The following is an 11,361-nucleotide window of genomic DNA, read 5'->3' as shown; positions in this document are numbered from 1 at the left end:
ATATTAAGGAATGTTATGAATTTTTATTTCTTGCCCTTCCCCCTCCATTTGACCCAAGAAAAGTAACTATGAAATACATAAGTATATAGACATCATCACAGACCAGTTAATGTGCTTACATAGAGAAGAACTAAACACCATGTAATGACACTGGGTGTTTGAGAAAGTGACTATTTTAACACAAAAAATTCTGCATAATTTTTTCCATAAACGTGTATAAATACATTGGTCTCCCAAAGGCAAAAATGCTATCTCAACCATATTCCTAGACAAAAATGCCCTCAAAGGTATTAACTGAATCAAAATTAATAGTCTATGTACTCTTTTCAAACACTGAATTTTTAATATTCAGAGAAATTAAAATTAAATTTTAATTTTAAAAATAGAGAAATTAAAAACTTAAATTTACCAATACTTTCTAGATTAGTTTTAAGATTAAAAATAGTAGTAAGGAACAGATGTTTTGTTTTGCTAGCCTTTTGTGAAACATCTTTCAAACATGTAATTTGGCCAATTCATTTTTAACCTTAAATCATGTTCTCTGTATATTAACACTGCATCTTTTGGTAGCTAAGATAATAAATATTTGATTAAAAATATTAAGTCCTGTTGCTGCATGAATTCACAGCAGTGTCTCCTCCCCCATGGTCAGATTTCAACAGTAAAGAAAACGGCTGATTCAAATTTTTAAAGGTCATCCAGAAGGGATTAAAATCTGTGGTCCCATTAACAGTCTTAAGTGAGAACAGTTAAATCTCATTAAACTTGTTTATTTCTGGTAGGTTATAATTTGAGTAATTTCTATAGCTCAGATACCCAAATGTTTAATAAACATGAGTTAGTACTCATTCTAACATACTTAGCTGTTCCAAGTCCATTTATCAAAATCACTTGCTCCGCGTGTATACACGAGTACACACGCACTCCTGAATTCCCTAAAATAGTCTTGCTCCCCTAAAGAGAAAAACTGGCTTCCAATCAATATGCTACCAGACACATAAATCTCTTCAAAAATCAGAAGTGGGCCAATTTTCAGATAAATGAAAAGAGAAAATACTTATTTAGAATGACAAAAATTAAGCTTGGCAAAAGTAGTGACTTTTATTTACAATTGCATGTATCAAGATTACAATAAAAACACTAGTGATACCATCCGAACAAAAGCAATGATTTATTGGTAATGGCAATGAATGGAATATTGAGAGTCTCTGACGAGAATCAAGCAATTATCCAGGAGCTGTAGATCTGATTGCAATATGGTCTTCCAGTGTCTTTTGTACCTTAGTGGCTTTCTCCTTTTTTGCCAACTACCTAGAAAACAAAAATAACTTTACATGTACATCTTATTGATTTAGAAATATGTGTTATTTTCAAAATAATATTACTAATTGGTAATCATCTTTAAAACCTCGTATTAATTTTTATCCCTGCATTTTTTTTTTTTGGCATGCAACGTATTTTCACTGTTGAAGCAAAACTGTGACCTTCCCTTTCCTCCCAGCCTCAAGGAATTAAAAATAAAACACATGCAGGCTATTTTTGGTTTCCCACACTGTTTAAAGGAAAAGTAATGCAATTTTTCAAAACAAGGTTGACAGTTTAGAGAAGTTAATAAAAGGATGATGCTATATGAGTGAAATATATTTGGCAAACTATTTTTAGGCAATTAGAAATCAAATGTCGATCACAAAATACTCTAGAATTAAAAGAGTATGCTAAACTTATGTCTAAATGCCCAAGATGACAGGTTTCTAGACTTTTCTCTCAATATGTAGATATGCAATGAAAAGAGATTAAAAATGACTAATTTTGCCTCATTTCTATTTTTAAAAAACCCTGGCTGCTACAAAAGTACGTTAGAATAAATCTTGTTTCTGCCAATGATTAGAAAAATCTCCATCAGAGGGCTTTAAAAATGTCCTAGTTGCTATAAATGTGGCAGCATAAAAATGTAAGAGTAAACTTGGTTTCTACTAACAGTGCTAGAAAACAAATCCTCTGTAGAAAAGTTCTACAATTATGATTTAAGCAAATAATTTACTTAAAACCTGAAGTTTATCATTAGATAATATATTCTCACAGCAGAAATGCCTCTAAAGAAATCTACTTGCAAGCTATTGAAGATATATTTGTATACAAAAAGATTTCTATGGGGCTCCTGGGTGGCTGTCAGTTGAGCATCTGCCTTCAGCTCAGGTCATGATCCCAGGGTTCTGGGATCAGGTCCCGCATTGGGCTCCCTGCTCAGTGGGGAGCCTGCTTCTCCCTCTCCCTCTGCCTGCTGCTCCCCCTGCCTGTGTGTGCACACAGGCACTCTCTCTCTCTCTCCGTCAAATAAATAAAACCTTAAAAAAAAGATTTCTACGTATATTTATAAATGTAATTTTCATATTTTAACTGATTCTGTTCCAAATGGTAGTCTGAATCAAGTAAAACTCTTAAAGGTCTTCAGTACATGTCTGGTCTAGAACAGAACGTGGCCGGGTTAGTGCCATTCATGAGAGAAGATTATAAAAACCCTTCCACTTAATTCCCAATCATATGTCAGACATGCCGTTTTCCCAACCTTGAGGAAAACCAGTTTTATTACTCTAAAAGATCTCCTCTTCCATCTATAAAAACCATATGTTAGAAAGCCCAAAAAGCCAGAAAGATACTAAAGAGATAGTCTCATGAAAGTATGTGGATAAGAGTAAAAAATTCAGCATTTAAAAGCCAAGGGGGGACCTTCTTAAGAAAGAAGGGAAGGCGGCAATATTTGTATCACAAGTGAATTTAAGCAGATAAACACTGGAAGCATTATTGATCATTATTATCACTTGGGAACACGCAAAACACAGAGCTATTAGATTAAGCAAAAGAAAACAAAAACAACTAATATTAAAAATTAAAATTTTAGCAGATGTGATACAGAAGACACAAATCTGCATACTGTTTCACAGGTTGATAACTCTCAACTTGCCAATGTGTATTCTCTGTAAAAAAGAAGAAATTCAGCATTCCAATATGGATTTTCTCATCCCAAACATAAAGAAGATATTTTATTCATTTTTAAGTGCTTATATTACACCTCAAACAACAGTCTAGGTACATCAAAATTAGGTGTCAAAAATATCTATTCAGTAAAGAGTCCACTGATCTTCTATGTTAAGAGTTTAAACCAGCCTAACATTCAGTCCGTCTTTGAAAGCTTTGAGCTCACTTGGGTAGACAAAGCAGAGGATGTGCCCATAATTAATCAGCAAAAACTCTTTGGGGCTGCAGTTCCATTGAGAAAAGAAAATCCATGTCTCTTAACTACAGCCTAATCAATGTATTATACTAGTTCTAGTATAAAAGAAGTTGATGAAACTGTTCATATTTGATTTCTAAAATGATTCTATAGTTCCCCAAAAATAAAGTTTAAACTTTTGATTGGATTAAAACATCCAACAACTAGTTACGTCTGAAAGCATTTCCAACAACGTTTTATTGCAATATGATTTCTCAAAATGTAGTACAAAAATGAAATATGAGAAGGTAAAAAAAATAAAAGACAGGGGAGCAACATGGTATGAAAATGAAATTAAAGCACCTAGTTGAAAGCCCAAAATAAAAAGCAAACCAAAACAAAAGGCCAGCTGAGACACATGGCTAGAATAAGATCTGAAGAAAGAGACGGTTGAAAAAAATCTAGGTTACAAGGCTGATCCAGATGATAGAAGCTGGAGAAATCTTGCACCAACAATGGCGAGAACATGGGAAGGGTGAGAGCAGACAGGTGCTAGATGAGCAGAGAAGCAAGGAGGGGAGTAGAGTGAGATAAGGTCAATCTTTATATTACTTCATTTTTAAAAATCTTCTGTTTTTAGTTCATTTGAGTTGCATTAAAAAAGCTGAAAAATAAACAGACAGAAATGTTACAAAAATAGCTGATACGGTGAATGGCCAGTTTAGAAAAATTTTTATTACAGTGATAGAAAATCTGCTCTGCTTTTCACATGCACCTCACTTCCTAAGAAGCAGAAGCCCCTTCAATTCTGCTCATTTTTGTACACTCATATGTTATTACTTTCATATTAAAATAAAGCAATCCATGTACAGAGCATATTTTAGCAAAGAAAATATCTACTTCCGATTAAGATGGCAAGCTTTTCATGCTGCAACACAAAGAATCCATTTACGACAACAAATAGCCTAACTGTATATTATAATCTGTGCACAATGCCTGTAATAGCCAAAAACAGACAAGTGGGAGCTGTGTTCTAGTGTACCAAATCTTAAACGTATAACCTTTCAAGTTGTAATAGCATGCAAGGAGGTCTAAGATTTCTATCCACATCCAAGATTCATTAGCATTACCTTAGCTTCTGTCATCTTAGTGACATAAGGAGAAGATCAATGACACTCTGAAAACTAAAATTATCTAGAAACAACTCACACAATATAAAAATGTGAACTGAAAATGCAAAACAATTCTATTTTGTCATTCTTTAAACCATTTTTTATAGCTTTCTTCATTACACAAAGAGGTATCAAAATGTTCCCTTGTGCTGATAAAATACATGCCAAATCTATTTTGAAATTTTAAATTCTAATGACTATGTGTAATTCCTTTGAAATTCAGACTGACTAAAGAAAGTCCTGCACCTTCCCATTTGCATGCCCAAGTTCCTATTCTCCATTCTACCTGGAGTACCCCCTGCTATCTTTTCCTCCATTGTTATCCATTTCTACTCCCAAAGTTTAGTTCAAGACCCTCCCTCCTCCACAAAACATTCTTGTCCTCTCCCAGCCATTCTTGGGAAGAAGGAGGTATCACTGAGCTAGGAAAGTATGAGAATACTCTGTAGAGGAAGAGACTTAACTTTGATTAATTTTGATCAACTTTCCAAATGTTTGTATGTTATCCTTTAAGATAAACTTGCTATACACAGGGATTATGATTACACCTCGCATAGTACTACAGGGATAACAAGTACCATACCATGTATTTATTCTTTCTTTTTCTAGAAACCAAACTCATTTATAATTTTTAATAAGTGACTACCTATACAAAATCTAAACTGGCCAATTTCAGTTAAACAATAAATAATTTTTTATTGCAATTTTCCTACACCGATGTTGTTAACTTAACAGAACGCAAAAAACACTGAAATATTAGCTTGCTTTTGAGGAACAATTCAATGAATGACACAAGTCTCGTTCAGAAACTATTAAAAGGAAATACAATGTAATATTAACATATATAAGAAAATCATTCAACCAATTAAAATTTATCAAACATTAAAAGCAAGGGACTAACACAAAGAAAGGAGTCCATGACAGTATTAAATTATTCTCAAAACAGTTCTCAGTGTGGTCTAGGCTGGGGTCCCTGAGACCCTTTCAGGGAACATTCAAAACTATGTTCATAATAATGCTAAATCGTTATTTGCCTTCTTAATCTCACTGGCTCACAGGTGGAGTTTTCCAGAGGCTACATGACCTGTGATAGCAAACCTGATTGAATGTAGAAACAGGCATGAGAATGAACGGCTAGACAGTAAAACAATTTGTAAAGCGTAAAACAATGCTCATCTTGCTAATTGGTTTTTATTTTGGAAAATATGTAATTTAACTTAAAAATATTTGTGTTAACATATAATGAATTTATTATTTATAAATAATTTTTAAATTTTTCAGTTTCAACTTCTTAAAGGGTAAATATTAGATAAAGATAGCCTACATTAACAAAAGCTCTTTTTGGTCCTCAATAATATTTAATAGTGTAAAAGGGTTCTGAGATCAAAAAGTTTGAGAATGATTGCTCTACATAATGTTAAGATTAAAAAAGTATTTAGTTAAATGAAAACATAGCCAAATTACAAAACAAACACAAATACTCCCAAGCAAGAAAAGTCTAACATCTTTGCTATCCTAAAGCCAGTCCAGAAAAAGTAGTTTGGTGAGCCAAGAGAGAGAAAGAGGAGCTAGGCCAGAAGGCATAGGAGAGGAGGATGTTAAAACCAAAGAGGTGGAGACAGATTCTTAGATGGATGATTATTAACACACATTAGAAAAACTGACTGAATGGCAGGCTGGTAAAAAGATGGTCAAGATGGAGCAGTGGTTACTTAAAGAGAAAAATGGAAATCAAACAGCATGAGCAGAGGTGAGAAGCAGGGAACTTGAGTTGAATTAATGGTATACAGCTTATAGATCTTATAACGGAATTAAGCTAAAAAACTATGCAAGGCAGTTAAAGCCAAATCCAATGACATTTAATTCAAACAAACAACATAACAAAGCAGGCAGCCAAAATGTCTTTGGTGCTCACACATTTTCCCAGTACAGCATATCTCATATCATAAAAATGTAGATGTTTAATCTCTGCTTCTTCTGACCTTCTGATCTGTCATTATACATATGGCAAACATTTGACATGACAGATCTAAATACATAATTGCCCTATAGTTCCCAAAAGTTAGTTATGAGACAGGAAGATAGTTGAAAAATGACCAGTTAAAATATCTACGGTCAAGGTTATCAGTTTTTTAAAAGCCAGCATACAATTTTATAAGCTTATCCACTGTTATGCAATTTTACAAATTTTTCTGTAATTGAATTAAAATGAGATCTGTAGATACCATCAAAAAGAAAAAGAGTTTTCAGGATGTTCCATGGTTTCACTTCCCCACCAAACAGGGGTCTGAACTGTTCAGCTGTGTGCCTCTTCCTCCAGGCACTGGCAGCCCTAGGGAAACTTCCTCCCATATAATCACCTCTTTATAATCACTTCCAGTTCTAGACTGTCAAAGGCAGCCATAGAAACATGGCCACACCTACCTTTCCCATGCTGCTGCACATTTAATCTGTGTACAGCAACTGGGTTCTGTACTGAGAAAGCTCCTAGTAGCACTTCCATGATCTGTGGTTTTAATACTTTGTCTCCCTAAGGAATTGTGACCAAGTAACAGTTGTTCCATGAATGGACAAAATGTTCTCATTCCTAGGGGTCTCATTTATTTCATAAATCCTCTGCAAACCTTAGGACTATGTCCACAAAACAAAACAAACACGTACATATACATATATATGTAATCTGCCTGCTCACTGATAATTTCTTTGCTTGTGTAAAGTGGTGTTTAAGTACACAGAAATGGTTTAAAGGCATCTCAGTGTAGTAATCTCATCTGTAGTGTAGTCCATTCTTTTTGATTAAAATTATTCAAGTGATTTTAAATGTTTTCTTCAGAAACAATAATAATCAAAATCTTAATATCAGCAAAATTTTTTTATAATAACATTTTTTATTATATTATGTTAGTTACCATACAGTACATCCCTGGTTTTTGATGTAAAGTTCGATGATTTATTAGTTGTGTATAACGCCCAGTAAATTCACTAATGATTTTAACTTACTCCTATTTTGACATTATTCCTAACCACTTTCTATAACCAAATATTTAGTTAGTTTAAATTACTTTCCTTTTATTTAACTTTTACTTCGTTAGAGGTAAGGATTTTTTTTTTTAACTGAAGTATGGTTGACATACAATGTTATATTAGTTTCAGGTGTACAACATAGTGATTCAACAATTCTGTACATTTTATGCTATGCTCACTTATTTGGATACAATTTGGATATCATTATTAATGGACACCATTATTTGGATACCATTATTTGGAAACATATTTGGATACCATTTATTAATACACACTGTATCAGGATTTATTTTTATTAGAAATTATCTTTTAGTTGGATTATCTAAAAATGTGATTAGGAGAACCCACTGTCCTAGTTTAAACTAAAACTTCATGATGTGGTATGATTTTGATCTTTATGAAATTTCTTTAAAATTATATTTTTACTTTCCCTAAACACCATTTAAAACAAACTTACTCGTTTGAAGTCATTCATATTTGTTGCCTGGACTGGAGTACCAATAAAAGTAAAATACGAAATTCTCGTTGTTTCTTCTTCACCTTGATTGGACTGAACAAATATCTACACCCCCGGCCAAAAAGAAAAAAGAATTTTTACATTAGTAATTGTATCCTTTTTTCATAAACATGCTTATTTAACTCAATTGATTTTGTTAGATTTTTAATAAAAATTAATAAAAATACCTTCCATTCTTTCTAAGGATTAACCCAAACTACTTTTAGACTAGTGCTCCTATAAGACTATTAATTCCACTGTTTGCTCTTGTTATCCTCACCCTCCCCAGGATGTCACTGCAAGACACCCACATACACAAGTTCCGGATAATTCAGTGTGAGGGTGCAGAGGGGTCACAACTAAATTCTTTACAGAGAATGTTCAGAGAGTATGAAATTATTACAGTGGGCAAGCCACTGCTGAAATTTTATTAAAATTGTTTTTTGACTGAGGAAGGTCTCTGTAGTTATTTCTTTCTGATACTCATTCATTCATTCAATTTCCTAAAATATTAAAAGAAAAAAACAGTATTGGAAATCAGCTCCTAAAACTATACTATACTATAGCCTGCATTTTTTAAAAGCTTGACTCTTTATACTTTCTATGTAAAAACTCCCCTCAGCATGTTAGTAGACAGCAGCTTTACTCACAGATTCTTTTTCAATATTTTGGATTTTTATATGCTTTTTTTAAAAAACAAAACAAAACACAATACGCTAGATGCTGTCTACTTAAGAATATTGCCTCTCTTGATTTAGACAACATACTTCTTTCATTCTCTGATGGCATTAATCGATTTTTGCTGTTTTTATAGTTAAGCACAGATTCATCTCAAACTGAGCTTATCAATTAAAACTTCCAAGTCTGGGGACACCTGGGTGGCTCATTCAGTTAGGTGTCTGCCTTCAGCTCAGGTCATGATCCCAGGGTCCTGGAATCAAGCCCCACATCGGGCTCCTTGCTCAGCGGGGAGCCTGCTTCTCCCTCCGCCTGCTGCTCCCTCTGCCTGTGCTCTTTCTCTCCCCCTCCCTCTCTCTGACAAATAAATAACATCTTTAAAAATAAAACAAAAAAAACCTTCCAAGCCTATTAATAGGTAGACTATTAAACTAGCTCTCCATTTATTTGTAATGCTCTTTGAAAATTAGCACAAGTTTATATTCACAGCTTTTAAAATTCATCTACTTACTTTGCTTAGACTTGATGATCAAAACTGTCATTTTGATTTCAATTTTATCACCAAAAAACTGATAGGCATGCTTTCTGTGACTTAAGTCACTGACTAAAAGTTTGATTGAGATAGGACACAGCACATATAGACTTGAGCCCATCACAAAAATAACTATGTACAGTGATTCTCAATGACAGACGAGATTATGTCAAGATGTTTGGGTTGAAAGGGCTTTTTCCAATAAATACCTTGCTTCCATCACTAAATAAAGCAACTGGCATTAATTGAGGATATGGTACAAATATAAGTCAGGAAAATATCTGATAACTAGTATTCTACTTTAATATAACCATTTTCATCCATTTCATTTGGATAGAATATCAAATACTGAAATCTCAATTATAATCCTTCATCTTATTACTAAGTATATCCTGTGAAACTCCAGTGAAAAACCTGAAAGGAATACATAATAGCATTCTCTAATTTACAAAAACCAGAATCATTTCATTAAAACAAGGAAATCACAGGGTGCCTGGGTGGCTCAGTCAGTTGAGCGGCTACCTTGGGCTCAGATCATGATCCTAAGGTTCTGGGATCCAGCCCTGAATGGAGCTCCCTGCTCAGCGGGAGCCTGCTTATCCCTCTCCCTCTGCCACTCCCTCTGCTTGTGCTCTCTTGCCTGCGCTCTCTTGCCCACGCTCGCTTGCACGCTCTCTCTAATAAAATAAATAAAATCTTTAATCAATCAATAAATAACAAGGAAATCACATTAGTTTGGCATGACTTGTTCTCAGTGACTCTGTGCTCATTCCCACTTTTTTTTTCTAGGTATTCCACTGTTCTATTTTAACCCTCCTACTCTCTCCTCTGAAGGACTGGGTTGGGAGGGGTGGATAGGAGGAAGGGGTGATTTGGAAAGCATATGCTGGGTTTATTAAAATTCACAAAAGCAATTAATATCTGCTAACAAGCAGCTGACTTCTTAATGTAAATTAAGATAATGTAAAAAAAAATCTTCTTAAAAAGTCATTTTTACTGAGATCATGACCACAATACTATTAAAAACCCTACATTCTAGAAAAGTAAATTGGATTTTACAATTGTAACATCACTAGGTATGAAGGACAATGTACAAATATCTTCAGTTTACCTATAAGTATTATTCTAGAATAAACTTTTAACAGAAGCTGCCAAATATGTATAAAGTAAACTGACAAATTCACAAATTTTAAAAAATCAACCTGTCCTTTCTTTTCAGTGCACATAAATTTAAAGGAAGAAAATTTAATTAGCTCATTATACATTTTTACTCATTCTAAATCAGGTGGACAAAAATCTACTTTAAAGGATCATTTAGAATCACCTAGGATACTGAAGATAACAGCATGAACTGCTACCCACAAACTCATTAAATATAGTTGAAATACTACTTACAGTTACACTGTTAACATTCTGAAACTTAACATAACGAAGTGGGACAATGCCATCTTCTTTAATATCATCCTCTGTTAGTTCCAGAGCTTGAGTTGGTTCACTTCTTTCAGCTTCTTCAAAATCCATAGATCGGGGTAGATTGATAAAAATTTTCACATATTTAGGACCCTGACCTATAAAATGGTAGAATAAAATTAATATTAAACCACACTTGTAATACTTTCCTCCCTTCACTATTACATGCACACTATCCAACCAGTCTCACATCTACATATATGCACATACCTACCTAAATCTTAGGAACTTTAAGAAATTGAGTATTTTCATAGCCATTTTTTAATGGACGTTTTTTTTAATGCCTGCTAGCAGTATACTAAGTTCTAGGAATACTAGACTGAAACGCATATGTACATATGCAAACGCATATATATATACAGACTTCTTGCGCTCAACTATAAAGCCATACTATGATAAATGTAATACTACTAGTGAGGAGGTACAGGGAAGGTGGCAATACAGTCTGACAACGTATGTAGGTTAACATTTGAGCTGGGTCTTGCAGCTGCCAACAACTGGTACATTTGTTATTTAGGAGAAAAGCATTACCAGTGACAACATTTAGCTAAAAGGGATTAATTATACAAAATGCCAGGATGCCTGGGTGGCTCAGTCGGTTAAGCATCTGCCTTTGGCTCAGGTTATGATCCCAGGGTCCTGGGATTAAGCCTCGCATGAGGCTCTCTACTCAGCGGGGAGCCTGCTTCTCCCTCTCCCTCTGCCCCCTCTTCCAGCTTGTGCTCTCTCTCTGGCTCACTGTCTTTTAAATAAATAAATGAAACCTAAAAAAAAATTA

The 11,361-nt window shown here is 34.0% G+C and overlaps 1 protein-coding gene across 1 annotated transcript in view; it reads right to left on the bottom strand.

Annotated features, from left to right (window-relative positions):
- Window positions 1-1,147: 1,147 nt before the first annotated feature.
- The window catches only part of TXNL1 (thioredoxin like 1), a 33,705-nt gene continuing 23,491 nt past the window's right edge, over window positions 1,148-11,361 (bottom strand). Inside the window, exons 6-8 of the mRNA XM_008692451.2 lie at window positions 10,509-10,681; window positions 7,865-7,969; window positions 1,148-1,311 (exon numbers count right to left, since the gene is read on the bottom strand). Of these exons, the coding sequence (XP_008690673.1) occupies window positions 1,282-1,311; window positions 7,865-7,969; window positions 10,509-10,681 (308 nt within the window). The 3' untranslated portion in view covers window positions 1,148-1,281. The remainder of the gene's footprint in view (window positions 1,312-7,864; window positions 7,970-10,508; window positions 10,682-11,361) is intronic.

Source organism: Ursus maritimus, unplaced genomic scaffold (genome assembly GCF_017311325.1).
Source record: "Ursus maritimus isolate PB19 unplaced genomic scaffold, ASM1731132v1 scaffold_18, whole genome shotgun sequence".
Classification (NCBI taxonomy): domain Eukaryota; kingdom Metazoa; phylum Chordata; class Mammalia; order Carnivora; family Ursidae; genus Ursus; species Ursus maritimus.
This window is presented reverse-complemented; position numbering and strand designations above follow the sequence as displayed.